Source organism: Anomaloglossus baeobatrachus, chromosome 5 (genome assembly GCF_048569485.1).
Source record: "Anomaloglossus baeobatrachus isolate aAnoBae1 chromosome 5, aAnoBae1.hap1, whole genome shotgun sequence".
NCBI classification, from domain to species: domain Eukaryota; kingdom Metazoa; phylum Chordata; class Amphibia; order Anura; family Aromobatidae; genus Anomaloglossus; species Anomaloglossus baeobatrachus.
This window is the reverse complement of record NC_134357.1, coordinates 547,716,368-547,740,245: the sequence shown is the minus strand read 5'-3', so window position 1 is coordinate 547,740,245 and position 23,878 is coordinate 547,716,368. Positions and strand designations below refer to the sequence as shown.

General features: G+C 49.9%; 1 protein-coding gene across 1 annotated transcript in view; it reads right to left on the bottom strand.

The window, feature by feature from the left end:
- The window catches only part of LOC142312958 (uncharacterized), a 66,641-nt gene extending 51,169 nt beyond the window's left edge, over positions 1–15,472 (bottom strand). The window contains 6 exon segments of the mRNA XM_075351947.1: positions 3,261–3,351; positions 3,549–3,646; positions 3,731–3,854; positions 3,928–4,107; positions 4,238–4,382; positions 15,417–15,472. Of these exon segments, the coding sequence (XP_075208062.1) occupies positions 3,261–3,351; positions 3,549–3,646; positions 3,731–3,854; positions 3,928–4,107; positions 4,238–4,309 (565 nt within the window). The 5' untranslated portion in view covers positions 4,310–4,382; positions 15,417–15,472.
- Positions 15,473–23,878: the final 8,406 nt, after the last annotated feature.

The window sequence follows — 23,878 nt, the reverse complement described above, 5'->3', positions numbered from 1 at the left end:
TCAAAGAGCCCTACAGGCTGCATTTGATAGCGCTGCCAATCTTGCTGCCAACCTTGTTGAATCAGCTAACGCATTGGACAGGAATGCTGACGCGCCACGCATCAACGGGATCTTGGATAGGATGTCCTCCCTGGCTACCTTGTTGCGAAGTTACTCTTCCAGGTTATTGAAAAGGACCTGCTCTTACACGTTGCAGTGATGGCCGGTCTTAGGGTCCCTGCTGAAACTTCCCAGGTCTCTTTTAGGAAGTTATCCACCTTTTTATTCATGTAGTCCTTGAAGATTCCCAAATCCTCGAAAGGAAAGGTGGATCTTTTGGACGCCTTTGAGATTGCCACATTCAGCTTCAGAACTTTATTCCAAGATGTTGTGGCGGGCTCATCGAAGGGGTATTTTCTCTTGAATGAAGATGGAAGAGGAACCTTCTTTTCTGGTTTCTTCCAGGGTTTCCTCACAGTCTGTTGAATGCAAGACTAGCAAAGACGCTTGGGCCAGGCGCTAGGTAACCCTTCCCTACAGGCCGCACTCCCAATGCTTAATCTTCATCAGAATCCTTCATAGTTTCATAGTTTTTAAGGTTGAAGGGAGACTCTAAGGCGGGCTTTGCACACTACGACATCGCAGGTGCGATGTCGGTGGGGTCAAATCGAAAGTGACGCACATCCGGCGTCACTTGCGATGTCGTACTGTGTAAATCCTAGATGATACGATGAACGAGCGCAAAATCGTCGTCATCGTATCATCGCTGCAGCCTCCGACATTTCCATAATGCCGGGGGAGCGACAGGTACGATGTAGTTCCTCGTTCCTGCGGCCGCACACATCGCTGTGTGTGAAGCCGCAGGAGCGAGGAACTTCACCTTACCTGCCTCCCGGCTGCAATGAGAAGGACGGAGGTGGGCGGGATGTTTACATCCTGCTCATCTCCGCCCCTCCACTTCAATTGGCCGCCTGCCGTGTGACGTCACTGTGACGCCGCACGACCCGCCCCCTAAGGAAGGAGGCGGGTCGCCGGCCAGAGGGACGTCGCACGGCAGGTATGTGCGTGTAAAGCTGCCGTAGCGATAATAATCGCTACGGCAGCTTTCACTAGATATCGCACGTGCGACGGGGGCGGGACTATCGCTGCAGCATCGGTAACACATTGTTACCGATGTCGCAACGTGCAAAGCCTGCCTAAGTCTATCTAGTTCAACCTGTAGCCTAACATGTTGATCCAGAGGAAGGCAAAAAAACCCCAATGTGTCAAATAAGCTCCAATGGGGAAAAAAATTCCTTCCTGACTCCACATACGGCAATCAGACTAGTTCCCTGGATCAACACCCATAAAATCTAATATACATAACTGGTAATATTTATATTTTTCAAGAAATGCGTTCAGGCTCTGCTTAAATTTTACTAGTGAATCCCTCATTACAACATCATACGGCAGAGAGCTCCATAGTCTCACTGCTCGTACAGTAAAGAATCCTCATCTGTGATTATGATTAAACATTCTTTCCTCAAGACTTAGCGGATGCCCCCTGTTCCAGTCGCAGGCCTAGGTGTAAAGAGATCTTTGGAAAGGTCTCTGTACTGTCCCCTCATATATTTATACATTGTGATTAGATCCCCCTAAGCCTTTGTTTTTCCTAACTAACTAACCCCAAGTTTAATAACCTGTCTTGGTATTGCAGCCCCCCCCATTCCTCTAATAATCTAGGTCGCTCTTCTATCTACCTGTAAGATTATGCTATTTATAACCTTCTATACTTTTGCTAACAAGAAATGCATCCATTCCTCTCTTAAATTCATTCAGTGAGTTGGCCATCACCACTTCCTCAGGAAGAGAGTTCCAGAGCCTCACAGCTCTTACCGTGAAGAACCCTCTTCTATGCTGATGTAGGAATTTTCTTTCCTCCAATCGAAAACTATGCCCCCTTAATAAGCGAACGTTCAAAGAGATCACTTACCAAAAGATTATTGCTGATGGTACTGGATAAGGAGAAGAAATTGGGTCAGGTGAGGAGTTTCCTCTGGAGGCAGTAGAATCAGACCTCTTCTCCTGATCCATCTTGCTGGTGCTGTGACTATGCTGGCTGTTCCTGCTGGCACTCTGCATGGACCGCCCGCCAGAGCAGATGACATCCTTACCATGTCACCCCCTACTGCTGCTGGGCTTTCTGCTGCAGACCTGGTCTGGTCTGCTGGTGGTCCTGCTGTGGTTGCTTCTGCTCCTAATCCATATTCACTGGGGGAGATGTGTGGCTGGAGCAAAGTGCTCTACTGGCGGTCAGACCGCACTTTTAAACAAGTGCAGGACCTGCCAGGTACAGCTCCTACCCAAGGATGCCTCCACTGGTGCCCGGAAGTGACCTCCTCTTCCTGACCATGTGACTACGATTACATGATCCAAGGTGTGCTCGTCATCAGAGCACGCCAATAAGGAAGCACGTCTTGTGCATGCAGCAGCCCAACTGAACACCCAGAGGATGCCGTGGCTCGCGCCCGCACGAGTTGTGAAAAACCCCCTTGGGCCCACCGCGGCGCTTACAGGACCCCTCGCTCCAGCCGTAGAATGGAGCCTTCCACTGCCCGTCACAGCGAGCGAGGCCTGGGTTCTTTTTGGATCCAATGAGTACCGCATCAAAGGTTCCCCCTCCAAGGACAGGAAACCAACTGATGCGTGGGAGAGGTACTTCCCTTTTAGTCAGTAGGTTTCCTGTCCTTGAAGGGTGGATCCCCTCTCTCCGTGATGCTGTCATGAGTGGTAGGAAAAAAAATAGGAATTTCACTACTGATGGAATGGTGTCTCGTCATAAAAGTGATCAGCACATTCAGCAGCACATAAGGGAGAGAAGGTAGATTCATCAAGAAGATGCCAAGATTCTAGGAAGGCAACAGCATCATTACACCCTCCACTTTCTCTTAGGAGTCCACCAATTATATTTTTCTTCCCATGATTTTCTTAGATGTCTGCTCATTCTACGTACGCTGTCATTTGGCTTTGCAGATTAGAGATCTGGCAGCTAAGGGTCAACATCTTCCAATTTCAGGGATAGGGTGGATCCTACCTATGTACTCTGGCTGAAACAGATCTCACTTCAACAGGAGTGTCCAATTCCCAAAATAATGGGGACAGTTTTGTGTGCAGGAGCATGTGGTGGTCCAGCAGCAGAATATTGATATTTTCTATTGCCGGACTACACCGCTCGTAATGCAGCCACAACCAGGGACTGAGAAGAATCTGTGACTTCTCTGCATTTAGTGGTCACTACTCACCTGGGTAGTCATATGTAAGAATTTCCTCTTTACACAACTCATCACCCATCATATATGTCTCTGTAGTAATAATATGGGTCAAATCTTCACCCTGAAACAAATATTGTAGAAGTCACAGACAGATGGAGAAGTCACATCTATGATCAGCTCTAATCCTGCCATCTCCACCGCTCTCATTACACAAGTATAAAACATATAATACTGGTGGATAAAACAAGACTGAGCACAAGACCTTCACAGCCGTCTACACATCATAGGGAGATTTCATGACACCTTCTCTCCATCTACCTGATGATCCTGAGGAACATCGGGATCTTCTTGTTTACAGCCGTGGGGGAGAAGAGGATGGGGACATCTCTCTGGTGTTGTCCTCTTACTGGATAGAACTGGAGGAAACACATACAGGGACTGAATTAATTCTTTACATACAGATAATTATAGGACTGTGTGTATTTAGTCCTGTCTATTACCTGGTGAAGTGAGAGGTCGGGGAATCTCCATCATGACGTCCTTGTACAGATCTTGGTGTCCTTCTAAATACTCCCACTCCTCCATGGAGAAATAGACGGTGACGTCCTGACACCTTATAGGAACCTGACACATACAATGATACCGTCACCCCCCGATCCCTTCATAGCGTTACTGTATAATATCCCAGCAGTGTCACCTCTCCAGTCAGCAGCTCAATCATCTTGTAGGTGAGTTCTAGGATCTTCTGCTCATTGATGTCCTCATGTATCAGGGGGTGAGGTGGAGGCCCAGTGATTGGACTCAGGGGTCTTCCCCATCCCTCAGACACAGGGACCTGACAGTGCTCACTGGAGGTCTTCTTCACTACAGTGTAATCCTGGTTATGGAGAGACAACAGTAAGAAATCCCACTACAGACATTTCCAGAGTCCTCACCTCTCCAGTTCTGTCCATCTGTTATTCCCACAGATAAGAATGATGTAATGTGACGTCATCAGAATCTCTCACCTCTCCAGTAAGCCGGAAGAGGATCTCTAGGGTAAGGTGTAATATCCTCTCCGCCATCTTGTCCTTGTTCATCCTTGATGGGTCAACCAGAAAATTGCCTTATAAAGAGGATCTCCACTCTGAGAGAATCCGATATTGTAGAGACCTGAATGGGGAGAAGATGACGATGTAACATCATAAAGAATTCGGTGTAATACTACAATTTCTGGAGATAATAAGGCTATGTGCCCACGTAGTGTTCTGTCCCTGCAGAAATCTCTGCAGCGATTTGAATAGCACGTGCGCTTCAAATCGCTGCAGAAAGAGCGTAATGAAAAAAAAAAAAAAGCCGATTTCATGCGCTCTGAGTGCAGCCCCTCCCATAGACAGAGCGGGGACTGCATGCAGAGCGCACGGAATAAGTGACATGTCACTTCTTAGAATGCGCGCTTCGGGCAGCAGCCGAAGCGCTGAGTTCTAATATGCCACATGCGCACGTCTCCTGCATAGTCTTCATAGATAATGCTGGGGACGCCGGACGCATGCAGTTACGCTACGGTGCAGATCGCAGCGTAACTGCATGCAAATACGCAACGTGCGCACATAGCCTAAGGGGGAAACATATGAGGAGACAGGATGTGTAGAAGTTGTTCGCTATTGTTTTGTATAGACTGGAATATAAATTGAATTGCTGACTAAGACGTCTTCTCCATGCACATAATAACTGGTTATTTTGGTCACTGCTTCAGCCACTGATTGACGTTTGTTATCACTGTGGTGGCACAGGAGTAATGTGGGATTATTAATGTGTTACTATTTTTATTATTTTACAACATCCAGTTTTTTCCTGACATCTACTAATAAATCCTATATATTTAGGCCACACACACACACACAACAAGCAGTTTCCTCCTCGGAGTCGGCAGCTGAATCAGTTTCTCATAGACTCATCTTCCATATCACTAATTCTCCTCTCATTTACCGACACTGGAATCGGCATCAGCAAAACTGCAGGAGATATTCATTACACGTGAAACGAGAAATAACTACTTCATGATATTTGTAGATTAAAATGTCTACATGTACAGTGTTTTAGTTTTGGCATTTCTTTTATGCTGGGATATGTGTTTTTTTTTGGGGGGGGGAGGGCATTTTTCCATTTGTTCTTCTGTATATTGCATAAATAATGCCAGAAAATTATGCAGTTTCTCATTTCCCCCTTTCCCCATCATTTCTTATGGATATCATCTTGGTTGCTATACTATAGTAACTAGAGACCTAATAAGAATGTATTAAGCTCTGCCAGAAGCAGCGTTCAATAAGCTCTTAGGCCCCACACACATTAGACTAAAGTGAGTGGCAATTGACTGAAGGTCATGTGGTCAGAGGAGACCAAAATAGAGTTTTTTGGTATCAATTCCCCTCGCCATGTTTGGAATGAGAAGAAGAAGGATGGGTAGAACTTCAAGAACACCATACCAGCCATGAAGCATGGGGATGCAAACATCATACTTTTGGGGTGCTTTTCTGCACTTTATTGAAGGAATGATGGATGGGGGTCATGTATCTTGAGATTTTGGACAACCTTCTTCCCTCAGGAAGAGCATTGAAGATGGGTCGTGGCTGGGTCTTCCAGCATGACAATGACCCGAAACATACAGCCAGGGCAACTGAGTGGCTCAGTAAGAAGCATTTCAGGGTCCCGGAGTGGCCTAGCCAGTCTCCAGATCGCAATCTTTGGAGGAGCTGAAACTCTAAAGTTCCCCCTCCCCACAGCTGTCTCACACTCTGATTGTAGGACGTAGAAGGTCGGCAGCCCCTCCTCCACCAATAAATTCAGTGGTGACATAGGGCGGTGGAGGATATGATGTGGCAAGCGGACCACTGTTTTCAGCCAATCGGCTATCTCGATCCGCGGACTGGATTGGAACAGCCAGAGGGCCGATGAGGCCCCCGAGCTGCACTTTACCGAGTCCTGCTGTATGGGGCCATTTATATTACACTGACAAGAGGACTATACTCTTCACTACAGTGGTGCAGGCGTCACTGGAGCAATCACAGGCCGTATATTCTGTGATCACTAATAAGGGGTGTGGAAAAAAGTAAGAAGTTTTTAAGTGAAAAATAAATATCACAGTTTTAGTAAAACAGAAAAAAACTTTCTGGGGGAACATTATACTGTGTGGAGGTAGAAAGGGGCCGAGGACTGAGGGCAGAGAGGGCCCGAGGACTGAGGGCAGATGCTAGAATTTACGGGCTCCTTCCTGGTATGACATAATTTCTGTCATATGTTAGGGGCGTGTTCTGATTTCCTGAGGCACGAATTAACACCATTGCCTCCTGTAGTTTGCAATTTGTGGATGCTCTTTTCACATTTCTCAGGAAAGCGCAGAGTGACCTCGTCTTCTGCACAGAGTGAGGTTACTGTGGTCAGTATGAAAAATGGGAATTCTTTATTTTTTTCGGTGGTGGTGTGGGGTAGGGGGTTGATGCGGCTGGAGGCTCTCTGTGGGGTGGAGGTTGATGCGATTGTGGGCTCCCTGGTGGGATTTGCAGGTGGTGTACAATTTTGGTGGAGATACTTGCACTTAGATTATTTGTGGAGGTGAATGATGCTCGGGGGGAAAAGGGCACGATGCTTGGGGAAAAGGGTACAATACTTGGGGGGGGAAGGGTACGATACTTGGGGGGAAGGGTACGATGCTTGGGGGGGGGAAGGGGAAGGGTACGATTCTTGGGGGAAGGGGAAGGGTACGATTCTTGGGGGAAGGGGAAGGTGTGATGCTTAGTTGGGGGAGAGGTGCGATGCTTGGGTGTAGAGGTGCGATGCTTGGGTGGAGAGGTGCGATGCTTGGGGGGTGGGGGGGAGGGGGGGGAAGTGTGATGCTTGGGGGGGGGGGGGGGAGTAGAGGTGCGATGAGCTGTGCTGGCTCTCACATTCTCAGGGCGTACGTGAGGTTATTTCCCGTGGCCTTGCATCCATTGAGCGCCAGCTTTTGTCCCGCTATCATTCCACCTGTGCTGGCTCTCGCATTCTTGGGGCATACGTGAGGTTATGTCTTGCAATCCCGGCATCCAATTAGCGCCAGCATCACTGTCCCGCCTTCAGACAGAAAAGTAATCAGGAGAAAAAGACCGTCCAGCCACAGCTCTCACTTCCTCTTGTTTACTTATACATCCAAAGGCGGAGACAGGGAGGCTGACGCTGATTGGGTGCAGGGCTCGCGGGACATACGAGCCCAGGGAAAGAGAGTATTGACACTGCTGGAATGACACAGGCAACATGGGGAATTGAGAAAGAAAAATTCAGCTCACCCGTATATGTATCCGCTCAGTTCAGATGGGATGCAGGATGTCCACCAGACAGGCAGGTCCGTAGAGGCAATAGCAAGCAGAAAGGACGGGACTCAGCACCAATTCCAGGATAGGAAAAATGTAAATCCAACGAAAAATATATAAAAAAACGTAGAAACTTTATTCAACGATTAAAAATCCAAGAAAAACATCATCGGTTCCATGAAAACATCATGGCTCGACGCGTTTCGGACAGTTGGAATGTAGATAAGTACTTAATCATAAAAAAAAAAAAAAAAAAAAAAAAAAAAGGAAAAAGAGAGAAAAAGTGAGAATAAAAATATATAAATAAGGATGTATGTGAATAAGAAGTATTTATGTGCATGAGGTATGTTCGCATGGGACCCATATGGGACGCTGTTCAGAAAAGCACTAGAAACAAAAAAAAAAAAAAGCACCAAGCAGCAAAAATTTTGATTCTTGCTGCTTTTTTTTTTTGTTTGTTTCTAGTGCTTTTCTGCACAGCCTCCCATATGGGTCCCATGCGAACATACCTCATGCACATAAATACTTCTTATTCACATACATCCTTATTTATATATTTTTATTCTCACTTTTTCTTTATTTTTCCTTTTTTTTTTTTTTCCCCCCTTTTACTTTTTTTCCCACATCCAAACAGGTATTTACCGTATTTTTCGGACTATAAGGCTATGTGCGCACGTTGCGTAAATACATGCAGTTACGCTGCGCTTTGTAGCGCAGCGTAACTGCATGCGTCCTGCGGCCCCTGCACAGTCTATGGAGATTGTGCAGGGGCCGTGCGCACGTGGTGTTTTAGAGCGCAGCGCTTCGGCTACTGCCGAAGCGCTGCGTTCTAAGAAGTGACATGTCACTTCTTTCCTGCGCTTTGCCGGCAGCTCCTGCTCTGTCTATGGCAGGAGCTGCAGGCAGAGCGCATGGAATCGGCGCTCACTACGGACATTTCTGCAGCGATTTAAAGCGCACATGTGCTCTTCAGATCGCTGCAGAAATTTCTGCAGTGACTGTACGCAACGTGCGCACATAGCCTTAGACACACCGGACTATAAGACACACCCTGGTTTTAGAGGAGGAAAATAGGAAAATAAAACTTTAAGCAAAAAAATGTGGTCATGACACACTGTTATGGGGTGAGGATCTGCTGCTGACACTGTTATGGGGGTAATGTCCTCAAATTCTCTACTAAGGTACCCCATCCTGGTAATTATCCTCCTGCCTTGTATATGATCCTGCTCATATACCCCCCATCCTGCTCATATACCCCCATCCTGTTCATATACCCCCATCCTGTTCATATACCCCCATCCTGTTCATATACCCCCATCCTGTTCATATAACCCCATCCTGTTCATATACTCCCATCCTGTTCATATACTCCCATCCTGTTCATATACCCCCATCCTGTTCATATACCCCCATCCTGTTCATAAACCCCCATTCTATTGATATACCCCCCATACATCCTGCTCATATTCCCCCATCCATCCTGATCATATACCCCCATCCTGTTCATATACCCCCATCCTGTTCATATACCCCCATCCTGTTCATATACCCCCATCCTGTTCATATACCCCCCATCCATCCTGTTCATATACTCCCATCCATCCTGTTCATATACTCCCATCCTGTTCATATACCCCCATCCTGTTCATATACCCCCATCCTGTTCATATACTCCCATCCTGTTCATATACCCCCATCCTGTTCATATACCCCCATCCTGTTCATATACCCCCATCCTGTTCATATACCCCCCATTCATCCTGCTCATATACTCCCATCCTACTATATGCCCCCATCGTGCTCATATACCATCCTGGTATATGGCCTGTATCCTATAGCACAGAGAAAAAAAAAATAAACGTTTATACTCACCTTTTCCTCACTCCCTGCAGCCGATCATCTTCCTCTCTGCGCCGTTGACCTGTGTATGTGGAGCCGTTCCCCTGCAGCACGCGATGTCTTCCTGTCTGTGCCGATCAGCTGACCAGCACAGATCAGCTGACCGGCACAGACAGGAAGACATCGCGTGCTGCAGGGGGACGGCTCCACACACGGGGATGGGTGAGTGTACTGATTCACTGCACCCCGCGCTGATGATGACGCGCGGGGAGCAGTGAATACAGCCGCACATGATCACTCCAGGCTGTAATTGCCAGGGGTGATCATGCGGACAGGCTCTTTACTATGTGCGCGTCCCCGCTCGTCCTCCCGCCCACCTGTCAGTGCCGGCTTCAGCGCTGAGAAATGGGCGGGAGAATGGGCGTGCATATGTAATGAGCGGGCCCACGTGGTCACAGCACGCTGCTACAGCCTGCTCGTGCCCCCGATGACTCGCTCCACCGCAGCACCTCATTCCCCGCAGCCACAGTCAGACCATAAGACGCACCCCCAACTTTCCCCCAACATTTGGGGGAAAAAAGTGCGTCTTATGGTCCGAAAAATACGGTACCTTCTACGCAAGGGTTAAATTTCATCATGTTCTCATTTACATTTTCGTGGGACTACACTCACCTTTTGTCAGCCCTTCATTCTCCATGGTAAGCTTTATATGTTTGGTTCCACTGTGTATTTTTATGCTTATGATTAAGGACTTATCTACATTCAACTGTCCGAAACGCGTCAAGCCATGATGTTTTCATGGAACCGATGATGTTTTTCTTGGATTTTTAATCGTTGAATAAAGTTTCTACATTTTTTTTATATATATTTTTCGTTGGATTTACATTTTTCCTATCCTGGAATTGGTGTTGAGTCCCGTCCTTACTCCTTGCTAACATGCGGAATTGCCAGCAGTGAATTGGTGGCAGAACCTGGGTGTCTGCAATGTGCTGTGAAAGTATTTTTTCCTCAGTATGCAAGTCAAAATTAGGAGTAGGGCCTCTGCTGAGAATACCTAAAATGAAAAATATTGGGGTATTTCTTCAGTATTTGATGAACCAAAGCCCTGTGTATGAGACCACGTTCACATTGTATTGGATCTCTACGTCAGTGGCTCAGTCGGGGCTTACATCTGAAACCCTGGAAAACTTTAATTTGGGCATAAGTGCAGACAAGGCCATTGACTGTAATGATGCAGTCGGAGTCACTGTGCTCTTGCTCAATATCCTATTACGCCGTATCTGCTCATTTCAGTCAGGCACGAAAATGCCCTTGCCCATCTCAAAGAGGCGGATACGGTCAAAAATTATGTCCAGTAGCACATCAAATATGCTTGGATGGAGCCATTGATGTGGGGTTCTTAACATCATGTGAATTTGGGCTTAAACCCTAATAGATGTGTGCTGGTAACTTGCTCCTCTGTTGCTAGTAGTAAGAGATAGCGAAAGGTCTAGTCTGAGGCCCTGCAGATATAAGAATGACTGTATCTATACAACATAGCTATGGGTGCAACCATGGTGACTGTGAAAAATAAACATTGTCACTTGGCAAGGAGTCCTAGCTTTTATAGGACTGAAGTAGCAAGAAGACATCCGGCCGATACACGGCAGCTGATCCCAATATTCGACTGATCCTTGCTATGGCACCAAGATCTGACCACAGCAGCAGATCTGAGCACACCCACAATACAACGCCAAGATCTGACCACAGCAGCAGATCTGAGCACACTCACAATACAACACCAAGATCTGACCACAGCAGCAGATCTGAGCACACCCACAATATAACACCAAAATCTGACCACAGCAGCAGATCTGACCACACCCACAATATAACACCAAGATCTGACCACAGCAGCAGATCTGAGCACACCCACAATACAAACACCAAGATCTGACCACAGCAGCAGATCTGAGCACACTCACAATACAACACCAAGATCTGACCACAGCAGCAGATCTGAGCACACCCACAATATAACACCAAGATCTGACCACAGCAGCAGATCTGAGCACACCCACAATATAACACCAAAATCTGACCACAGCAGCAGATCTGACCACACCCACAATATAACACCAAGATCTGACCACAGCAGCAGATCTGAGCACACCCACAATACAAACACCAAGATCTGACCACAGCAGCAGATCTGAGCACACTCACAATACAACACCAAGATCTGACCACAGCAGCAGATCTGAGCACACCCACAATATAACACCAAGATCTGACCACAGCAGCAGGATCTGAGCACACCCACAATATAACACCAAGATCTGACCACAGCAGCAGATCTGAGCACACCCACAATATAACACCAAGATCTGACCACAGCAGCAGATCTGAGCACACCCACAATATAACACCAAGATCTGACCACAGCAGCAGATCTGAGCACACCCACAATACAACGCCAAGATCTGACCACAGCAGCAGATCTGAGCACACTCACAATACAACACCAAGATCTGACCACAGCAGCAGATCTGAGCACACCCACAATATAACACCAAGATCTGACCACAGCAGCAGATCTGAGCACACCCACAATATAACACCAAGATCTGACCACAGCAGCAGATCTGAGCACACCCACAATACAAACACCAAGATCTGACCACAGCAGCAGATCTGAGCACACCCACAATATAACACCAAGATCTGACCACAGCAGCAGATCTGAGCACACCCACAATACAACACCAAGATCTGACCACAGCAGCAGATCTGAGCACACCTACAATACAACACCAAGATCTGACCACAGCAGCAGATCTGAGCACACTCACAATACAACACCAAAATGTGACCACAGCAGCAGATCTGACCACACCCACAATACAACACCAAGAACTGTCTTTTTAGTAAGTCAAAGGAGGTGATCATTTTGGGTGGGTCACCATGTGCATAACTAAATGCCGCTCACACTATTTTTGGCATTGCGTTTGTGACATCTAGGATTTGTAATTCAGACCTGTCCCTAATTGAGCCACAAGAGTAAATAAGGTATGAAACACTGAACTAGATTTGTGCCTCTGTTTTTTGGACATATAAGTATAGTAAATAATATGATTCTGTATGTGTGAGAATACGGACACTGCCAGAAAGAAGCATGGACTAGGCAGAGGCTGAAGTTTCATACTTAGGACTCCCTTTGTCTCATTCAATTTTATGGGTCATAAAGAGGGAGGTAATGAGGTAGAACGAATCCTGTTTTTTGATGATTCAAAACCATAAACGCATAGCTAAATGGAGAACGAGCAAAGTCTGGCAGGAGGTCACTGAAGTCTGGTCCTTCACCTGTTCAGTCCAGAGAGCCTTGTATCACATGAAGCTATTGGAAAGTAGAAAACTGATACACAATCTCCCACTCTGCAAGGTACAGGACAGGTAACCATATCAGATTGTTCATGAACCTGTTCTGTAAAATTGCTAACCTATCTATGCCAGCAATATTATGTTAGGAGGTCTATCAGCACACATGTTGAGCGGCGGGGCCATTTGAAGTGACTTCCTCCTTACGGTACAACATGCATATTGCTCAACCGTCCTAAACAACTTCATTGTATTATTTAGCAGCTATTCTAATAGCTTTGTAATATATGAGGAGCCCACACAGTCTAGCGTCTTTAGTAATTAATCTGTTACAATGTATACAATGTATGGGTTGTAGTCAGGTCCTGGAAGGAGCCCGTGCATTCTAGCGGCTTCAGTAGTGAGTCTGTTACAATGTACGGGTTGCAGTCAGGAACTGGAAGGAGCCTATATATCCGAAATCCTCAGTAATATACACCTGAAAGATGACCGTACATTTTAGTGTCTTCAGTAGTGAATTTGTTACAATATATGGGCTGCAGTCAGGACCTGGAAGGAGCCCATGTATCTGAAATCCTCAGTAATTAGACTGAGCCCTCGCAGGCAGGGTGCTCTCTCCTCCTGTACCTGTCTGTGCCTTGTATTGTTCATGATTATTGTACTTGTTTTTATGTACACCGTTTTCACTTGTAAATCGCAATGGAATAAAGAGTACTATATTAATAAATAATAATATTCACTAATATACACCTGGAAGGAGGCAATACATTCTAGTGTCTTCAGTAGTGAGTCTGTTACAATATACGGGCTGCAGTCAGTACCTGGAAGGAGCCCGTATACCTGAAATCCTCACTAATATACACCTGGACGGAGCCCGTAAACCTGAAATCCTCAGTAATAAACACTTGGAAGGAGCCCGTACATTCTAGTGTCTTCAGTAGTGAGTCGGTTACAATGTAGGGGCTGCAGTCAGGTCCTGGAAAGAGTCCGTATATCTGAAATCCTTGGCAATATACACCTGGAAGGAGCCCGTATATCTGAAATCCGCACTAATATACACCTGGACGGAGCCCGTAAACCTGAAATCCTCAGTAATATACACCTTGAAGGAGACCGTACAGTCTAGTATCTTCAGTAGTGAGTGTTACAATGTAGGGGCTGCAGTCAGTACCTGGATGGAGTCCGTATATCTGAAATCCTCAGTAATATACACCTGGACGGAACCCGTATATCTGAAATCCTCAGTAATATACACTTGGAAGGAGCCCGTATATCTGAAATCCTCAGTAATATACACCTGAAAGGAGACCGTACATCTGACATCCTCAGTAATATACACATGGAAGGAGCCCGTATATCTGAAATCCTCAGTAATATACCCCTGGAAGGAGCCCGTATACCTGAAATCTTCAGTAATATGCACCTGGAAGGAGCCCGTACACTCTAGCGGCTTCAGTAGGGAGTCTGTTACATGGTACGGGCTGCAGTCAGGTCCGGGAAGGAGCACGTATATCTGAAATGTCAGTGACATACACCTGTAAGGAGCCTGTATATCTGAAATCCTCAGTAATATACATCTGGAAGGAGCATGTATATCTGAAATCCTCAGTAATATACCCCTGGAAGGAGCCCGTATATCTGAAATCCTCAGTAATATACACCTGGAAGGAGCCCGTATATCTGAAATCCTCAGTAATATACACCTGGAAGGAGCCCGTATATCTGAAATCCTCAGTAATATACACCTGGAAGGAGCCCGTATATCTGAAATCCTCAGTAATATACACCTGGAAGGAGCCCGTATATCTGAAATCCTCAGTAATATACACCTGGAAGGGGCCCGTGTACCTGAAATCCTCAGTAATATTCCCCTGGAAGGAGCCCGTACATTCTAGTGTCTTCAGTAGCGAGTCTGTTACACTGTACGCACTGCAATCAGGACCTGGAAGGATCCCGTATATCTGAAATCCTCAGTAATATTCCCCTGGAAGGAGCCCGTATATCTGAAATCCGCACTAATATACACCTGGATGGAGCCCGTAAACCTGAAATCCTCAGTAATACACACCTGAAAGGAGACCGTACATCTGACATCCTCAGTAATATACACCTGTAAGGAGCCTGTATATCGGAAATCCTCAGTAATATTCCCCTGGAAGGAGCGTGTATATCTGAAATCCTCAGTAATATACCCCTGGAAGGAGCCCGTACATTCTAGCAGCTTCAGTATCGAGTCTATTACAATGTACGGGCAACAGTCAGGACCTAGAAGGAGCCCGTACACTCTAGCGGCTTCAGTAGGGAGTCTGTTACATGGTACGGGCTGCAGTCAGGTCCGGGAAGGAGCACGTATATCTGAAATGTCAGTGACATACACCTGTAAGGAGCCCGTACATTCTTGTTTCATCAGTAGTGAGTCATCTAGAATGTTAAAGCTCCTTCCAGATCCTGACTGCAGCCTGTATATTCTAGGCTCAACCAAGGACTGAGGGCAGACGGGTTTCCTCACTTCCGGCCTCTCATAGTTGGGGCGTCTGTATCTATCAGAGGAAAAGGAACAAAAACCTCACGATTCATAGAAATCAGCGAGAGAAAAACCCCAAGAAAGTCTCAGAGCTGAAGGGGTTAATGCCCCCTGCCCCAGTAATGGGGAATCTCCACATACCTCCTCCTGCAGAGCCGCACACTAGATATATGGCTGCTCTGTGCTTCCAGGACCTGTGATGATGTCACATGGAGGGGAGGAGTCAGGGGTCACATGATCAGCTCCTCAGTGTATGCAGGACTCTGCTGTGCTGGGTGTCATGGTGCTGGATGAGGGGAAGGTTATGTGTGGGGTCAGGAGGGGTTTACAGTGTGGATGGAGCAGAGCTGCAGAGCTGTGTGTATATGACATGTGCGGAGCAGAGCCGTGTGTGTACTACATATGAGGAGCCATGTGTGTCCGACGTGACTGACTCTTGAGGCCACTTTATACGCAGAGATAAATCTTTGGCAGATCTGTGGTTGCAGTGAAATCATGGACATATTGTTCCATTTGTACAGCCACAAACCTGGCACTGATTGTCCACAATTTCACTGCAACCACAGATCTGCCACAGATTTATCTCTGTGTGTAAAGTGGCCTTTAGTCCCGTTTCCCCCCAAGTGGCTGTGCACCCCCTACTTCTTTAAACCGATTCCCCCATTATCTGCTCCTCCCTTCTCTCACTATTCCCCGTTCCTCCCTTCTCTCACTATTCCCCCGCTCCTCCCTTCTCTCACTCTTCCCCGCTCCTCCCTTCTCTCACTATTCCCTGCTCCTCCCTTCTCTCACTATTCCCCGTTCCTCCCTTCTCTCACTATTCCCCGCTCCTCCCTTCTCTCACTATTCCCCCGCTCCTCCCTTCTCTCACTATTCCCCGTTCCTCCCTTCTCTCACTATTCCCCGTTCCTCCCTTCTCTCACTATTCCCCGCTCCTCCCTTCTCTCACTATTCCCCCGCTCCTCCCTTCTCTCACTATTCCCCCGCTCCTCCCTTCTCTCACTATTCCCCCGCTCCTCCCTTCTCTCACTATTCCCCCGCTCCTCCCTTCTCTCACTATTCCCCCGCTCCTCCTTCTCTCACTATTCCCCCGCTCCTCCCTTCTCTCACTATTCCCCCGCTCCTCCCTTCTCTCACTATTCCCCCGCTCCTCCCTTCTCTCACTATTCCCCGCTCCTCCCTTCTCTCACTATTCCCCCGCTCCTCCCTTCTCTCACTATTCCCCGTTCCTCCCTTCTCTCACTATTCCCCGTTCCTCCCTTCTCTCACTATTCCCCGCTCCTCCCTTCTCTCACTATTCCCCCGCTCCTCCCTTCTCTCACTATTCCCCCGCTCCTCCCTTCTCTCACTATTCCCCGCTCCTCCCTTCTCTCACTATTCCCCGCTCCTCCCTTCTCTCACTATTCCCCCGCTCCTCCCTTCTCTCACTATTCCCCCGCTCCTCCCTTCTCTCACTATTCCCCTCTCCTCCCTTCTCTCACTATTCCCCGCTCCTCCCTTCTCTCACTATTCCCCCGCTCCTCCCTTCTCTCACTATTCCCCCGCTCCTCCCTTCTCTCACTATTCCCCGCTCCTCCCTTCTCTCACTATTCCCCGCTCCTCCCTTCTCTCACTATTCCCCCGCTCCTCCCTTCTCTCACTATTCCCCCGTTCCTCCCTTCTCTCACTATTCCCCCGCTCCTCCCTTCTCTCACTATTCCCCCGCTCCTCCCTTCTCTCACTATTCCCCCGCTCCTCCCTTCTCTCACTATTCCCCGCTCCTCCCTTCTCTCACTATTCCCCGCTCCTCCCTTCTCTCACTATTCCCCCGCTCCTCCCTTCTCTCACTATTCCCCCGCTCCTCCCTTCTCTCACTATTCCCCTCTCCTCCCTTCTCTCACTATTCCCCGCTCCTCCCTTCTCTCACTATTCCCCCGCTCCTCCCTTCTCTCACTATTCCCCTCTCCTCCCTTCTCTCACTATTCCCCGCTCCTCCCTTCTCTCACTATTCCCCCGCTCCTCCCTTCTCTCACTATTCCCCGCTCCTCCCTTCTCTCACTATTCCCCCGCTCCTCCCTTCTCTCACTATTCCCCTCTCCTCCCTTCTCTCACTATTCCCCGCTCCTCCCTTCTCTCACTATTCCCCCGCTCCTCCCTTCTCTCACTATTCCCCGCTCCTCCCTTCTCTCACTATTCCCCGCTCCTCCCTTCTCTCACTATTCCCCGCACCTCCCTTCTCTCACTATTCCCCCGTCCCTCCCTTCTCTCACTATTCCCCACTCCTCCCTTCTCTCACTATTCCCCTCTCCTCCCTTCTCTCACTATTCCCCGCTCCTCCCTTCTCTCACTATTCCCCTGCTCCTCCCTTCTCTCACTATTCCCCCATCCTCCCTTCTCTCGCTATTCCCCGCTCCTCCCTTCTCTCGCTATTCCCCGCTCCTACCTTCTCTCACTATTCCCTGCTCCTCCCTTCTCTCACTATTCCCCAATCCTCCCTTCTCTCACTATTCCCCAATCCTCCCTTCTCTCACTATTCCCCGCTCCTCCCGTCTCTCACTATTCCCCGCTCTTCCCGTCTCTCACTATTCTCCGCTCCTCCCGTCTCTCACTATTCCCCGCTCCTCCCTTCTCTCACTATTCCCCTGCTCCTCCCTTCTCTCACTATTCCCCCGCTCCTCCCTTCTCTCACTCTTCCCCGCTCCTCCCTTCTCTCACTATTCCCTGCTCCTCCCTTCTCTCACTATTCCCCGTTCCTCCCTTCTCTCACTATTCCCCGCTCCTCCCTTCTCTCACTATTCCCCCGCTCCTCCCTTCTCTCACTATTCCCCCGCTCCTCCCTTCTCTCACTATTCCCCGTTCCTCCCTTCTCTCACTATTCCCCGTTCCTCCCTTCTCTCACTATTCCCCGCTCCTCCCTTCTCTCACTATTCCCCCGCTCCTCCCTTCTCTCACTATTCCCCCGCTCCTCCCTTCTCTCACTATTCCCCCGCTCCTCCCTTCTCTCACTATTCCCCCGCTCCTCCCTTCTCTCACTATTCCCCCGCTCCTCCTTCTCTCACTATTCCCCCGCTCCTCCCTTCTCTCACTATTCCCCCGCTCCTCCCTTCTCTCACTATTCCCCGCTCCTCCCTTCTCTCACTATTCCCCCGCTCCTCCCTTCTCTCACTATTCCCCGTTCCTCCCTTCTCTCACTATTCCCCGTTCCTCCCTTCTCTCACTATTCCCCGCTCCTCCCTTCTCTCACTATTCCCCCGCTCCTCCCTTCTCTCACTATTCCCCCGCTCCTCCCTTCTCTCACTATTCCCCGCTCCTCCCTTCTCTCACTATTCCCCGCTCCTCCCTTCTCTCACTATTCCCCCGCTCCTCCCTTCTCTCACTATTCCCCCGTTCCTCCCTTCTCTCACTATTCCCCCGCTCCTCCCTTCTCTCACTATTCCCCCGCTCCTCCCTTCTCTCACTATTCCCCCGCTCCTCCCTTCTCTCACTATTCCCCGCTCTTCCCGTCTCTCACTATTCTCCGCTCCTCCCATCTCTCACTATTCCCCGCTCCTCCCTTCTCTCACTATTCCCCTGCTCCTCCCTTCTCTCACTATTCCCCGCTCCTCCCTTCTCTCACTATTCCCCAATCCCCCCTTCTCTCGCTATTCCCCGCTCCTCCCTTCTCTCACTATTCCCGAATCCTCCCTTCTCTCGCTATTCCCCGCTCCTCCCTTCTCTCACTATTCCCCCGCTCCTCCCTTCTCTCGCTATTCCCCGCTCCTCCCTTCTCTCGCTATTCCCCGCTTCTCCCTTCTCTCACTATTCCCCAATCCTCCCTTCTTTCACTATTCCCCACTCCTCCCTTCTCTCACTATTCCCCTGCTCCTCCCTTCTCTCACTATTCCCCAAATCTGCCACAGATTTATCTCTGTGTGTAAAGTGGCCTTTAGTCCCGTTTCCCCCCAAGTGGCTGTGCACCCCCTACTTCTTTAAACCGTTTCCCCCATTATCTGCTCCTCCCTTCTCTCACTATTCCCTGCTCCTTCCTTCTCTCACTATTCCCCCGCTCCTCCCTTCTCTCACTATTCCCCCGCTCCTCCCTTCTCTCACTATTCCCCTCTCCTCTCTTCTCTCACTATTCCCCCGTCCCTCCCTTCTCTCACTATTTCCCACTCCTCCCTTCTCTCACTATTCCCCCGTCCTCCCTTCTCTCACTATTCCCCCGCTCCTCCCTTCTCTCACTATTCCCCGCTCCTCCCTTCTCTCACTATTCCCCGCTCCTCCCTTCTCTCACTATTCCCCCGCTCCTCCCTTCTCTCACTATTCCCCGCTCCTCCCTTCTCTCACTATTCCCCGCTCCTCCCTTCTCTCACTATTCCCCGCTCCTCCCTTCTCTCACTATTCCCCCGTCCCTCCCTTCTCTCACTATTCCCCGCACCTCCCTTCTCTCACTATTCCCCCGCTCCTCCCTTCTCTCACTATTCCCCCGCTCCTCCCTTCTCTCACTATTCCCCGCTCCTCCCTTCTCTCACTATTCCCCGCTCCTCACATCTCTCACTATTCCCCCGTCCCTCCCTTCTCTCACTATTCCTCCGCTCCTCCCTTCTCTCACTATTCCCCACTCCTCCCTTCTCTCACTATTCCCCCGCTCCTCCCTTCTCTCACTATTCCCCCGCTCCTCCCTTCTCTCACTATTCCTCCGCTCCTCCCTTCTCTCACTATTCCCCGCTCCTCCCTTCTCTCACTATTCCCCGCTCCTCCCTTCTCTCACTATTCCCCACTCCTCTCTTCTCTCACTATTCCCCGCTCCTCCCTTCTCTCACTATTCCCCGCTCCTCCCTTCTCTCACTATTCCCCGCTCCTCCCTTCTCTCACTATTCCCCGCTCCTCCCTTCTCTCATTATTCCCCCGTCCCTCCCTTCTCTCACTATTTCCCACTCCTCCCTTCTCTCACTATTCCCCAATCCTCCCTTCTCTCGCTATTCCCCGCTCCTCCCTTCTCTCACTATTCCCCGCTCCTCCCGTCTCTCACTAGTCCCCGCTCCTCCCGTCTCTCACTATTCTCCGCTCCTCCCATCTCTCACTATTCCCCGCTCCTCCCTTCTCTCACTATTCCCCTGCTCCTCCCTTCTCTCACTATTCCCCGCTCCTCCCTTCTCTCACTATTCCCCAATCCTCCCTTCTCTCGCTATTCCCCGCTCCTCCCTTCTCTCACTATTCCCCAATCCTCCCTTCTCTCGCTATTCCCCGCTCCTCCCTTCTCTCGCTATTCCCCCGCTCCTCCCTTCTCTCGCTATTTCCCGCTCCTCCCTTCTCTCGCTATTCCCCGCTCCTCCCTTCTCTCACTATTCCCCAATCCTCCCTTCTTTCACTATTCCCCGCTCCTCCCTTCTCTCACTATTCCCCTGCTCCTCCCTTCTCTCACTATTCCCCAATCCTCCCTTCTCTCGCTATTCCCCGCTCCTCCCTTCTCTCGCTATTCCCTGCTCCTCCCTTCTCTCACTATTCTCCGCTCGTCTCTTCTCTCACTATTCCCCAATCTTCCCTTCTCTCGCTATTCCCCGCTCCTCCCTTCTCTCACTATTCCCCCGCTCCTCCCTTCTCTCACTATTCCCCCGCTCCTCCCTTCTCTCACTATTCTCCGCTCCTCCCTTCTCTCACTATTCCCCAATCCTCCCTTCTCTCGCTATTCCCCGCACCTCCCTTCTCTTACTATTCCCCGCTCCTCCCGTCTCTCACTATTCCCCGCTCCTCCCGTCTCTCACTATTCCCCGCTCCTCCCGTCTCTCACTATTCTCCGCTCCTCCCATCTCTCACTATTCCCCGCTCCTCCCTTCTCTCACTATTACCCTGCTCCTCCCTTCTCTCACTATTCCCCGCTCTTCCCTTCTCTCACTATTCCCCAATCCTCCCTTCTCTCGCTATTCCCCGCTCCTCCCTTCTCTCACTATTCCCCCGCTCCTCCCTTCTCTCGCTATTCCCCGCTCCTCCCTTCTCTCGCTATTCCCCGCTCCTCCCTTCTCTCACTATTCCCCAATCCTCCCTTCTTTCACTATTCCCCGCGCCTCCCTTATCTCACTATTCCCCTGCTCCTCCCTTCTCTCACTATTCCCCAATCCTCCCTTCTCTCGCTATTCCCCGCTCCTCCCTTCTCTCGCTCTTCCCCGCTCCTCCCTTCTCTCACTATTCTCCGCTCCTCCCTTCTCTCACTATTCCCCAATCCTCCCTTCTCTCGCTATTCCCCGCTCCTCCCTTCTCTTACTATTCCCCAATCCTCCCTTCTCTCGCTATTCCCCGTCCCTCCCTTCTCTCACTATTCCCCGCTCTTCCCGTCTCTCACTATTCTCCGCTCCTCCCATCTCTCACTATTCCCCGCTCCTCCCTTCTCTCACTATTCCCCTGCTCCTCCCTTCTCTCACTATTCCCCGCTCCTCCCTTCTCTCACTATTCCCCAATCCTCCCTTCTCTCGCTATTCCCCGCTCCTCCCTTCTCTTACTATTCCCCAATCCTCCCTTCTCTCGCTATTCCCCGCTCCTCCCTTCTCTCACTATTCCCCCGCTCCTCCCTTCTCTCACTATTCCCCCGCTCCTCCCTTCTCTCGCTATTCCCCGCTCCTCCCTTCTCTCGCTATTCCCCGCTCCTCCCTTCTCTCACTATTCCCCAATCCTCCCTTCTTTCACTATTCCCCGCTCCTCCCTTCTCTCACTATTCCCCTGCTCCTCCCTTCTCTCACTATTCCCCAAATCTGCCACAGATTTATCTCTGTGTGTAAAGTGGCCTTTAGTCCCGTTTCCCCCCAAGTGGCTGTGCACCCCCTACTTCTTTAAACCGTTTCCCCCATTATCTGCTCCTCCCTTCTCTCACTATTCCCCGCTCCTCTCTTCTCTCACTATTCCCCGCTCCTCCCTTCTCTCACTATTCCCTGCTCCTCCCTTCTCTCACTATTCCCCCGCTCCTCCCTTCTCTCACTATTCCCCTGCTCCTCCCTTCTCTCACTATTCCCCGCTCCTCCTTTCTCTCACTATTCCCCGCTCCTCCCTTCTCTCACTATTCCCCCGTCCCTTCCTTCTCTCACTATTTCCCACTCCTCCCTTCTCTCACTATTCCCCCGCTCCTCCCTTCTCTCACTATTCCCCCGCTCCTCCCTTCTCTCACTATTCCCCCGCTCCTCCCTTCTCTCACTATTCCCCGCTCCTCCCTTCTCTCGCTATTCCCCGCTCCTCCCTTCTCTCACTATTCCCCCGCTCCTCCCTTCTCTCGCTATTCCCCGCTCCTCCCTTCTCTCGCTATTCCCCGCTCCTCCCTTCTCTCACTATTCCCCAATCCTCCCTTCTTTCACTATTCCCCGCTCCTCCCTTCTCTCACTATTCCCCAATCCTCCCTTCTCTCGCTATTCCCCGCTCCTCCCTTCTCTCACTATTCCCCAATCCTCCCTTCTCTCGCTATTCTCCCGCTCCTCCCTTCTCTCACTATTCCCCTGCTCCTCCCTTCTCTCACTATTCCCCAATCCTCCCTTCTCTCGCTATTCCCCCGCTCCTCCCTTCTCTCGCTATTCCCCTGCTCCTCCCTTCTCTCACTATTCCCCAATCCTCCCTTCTCTCGCTATTCCCCCGCTCCTCCCTTCTCTCGCTATTCCCCCGCTCCTCCCTTCTCTCGCTATTTCCCGCTCCTCCCTTCTCTCGCTATTCCCCGCTCCTCCCTTCTCTCACTATTCCCCAATCCTCCCTTCTTTCACTATTCCCCGCTCCTCCCTTCTCTCACTATTCCCCTGCTCCTCCCTTCTCTCACTATTCCCCAATCCTCCCTTCTCTCGCTATTCCCCGCTCCTCCCTTCTCTCGCTATTCTCTGCTCCTCCCTTCTCTCACTATTCTCCGCTCGTCCCTTCTCTCACTATTCCCCAATCTTCCCTTCTCTCACTATTCCCCGCTCCTCCCTTCTCTTACTATTCCCCAATCCTCCATTCTCTCGCTATTCCCCGCTCCTCCCTTCTCTCACTATTCCCCCGCTCCTCCCTTCTCTCACTATTCCCCCGCTCCTCCCTTCTCTCACTATTCTCCGCTCCTCCCTTCTCTCACTATTCCCCAATCCTCCCTTCTCTCGCTATTCCCCGCACCTCCCTTCTCTCACTATTCCCCGCTCCTCCCGTCTCTCACTATTCCCCGCTCCTCCCGTCTCTCACTATTCTCCGCTCCTCCCATCTCTCACTATTCCCCGCTCCTCCCTTCTCTCACTATTCCCCTGCTCCTCCCTTCTCTCACTATTCCCCGCTCCTCCCTTCTCTCACTATTCCCCAATCCTCCCTTCTCTCGCTATTCCCCGCTCCTCCCTTCTCTCACTATTCCCCAATCCTCCCTTCTCTCGCTATTCCCCGCTCCTCCCTTCTCTCACTATTCCCCCGCTCCTCCCTTCTCTCGCTATTCCCCGCTCCTCCCTTCTCTCGCTATTCCCCGCTCCTCCCTTCTCTCACTATTCCCCAATCCTCCCTTCTTTCACTATTCCCCGCTCCTCCCTTCTCTCACTATTCCCCTGCTCCTCCCTTCTCTCACTATTCCCCAATCCTCCCTTCTCTCGCTATTCCCCGCTCCTCCCTTCTCTCGCTATTCCCCGCTCCTCCCTTCTCTCACTATTCTCCGCTCCTCCCAT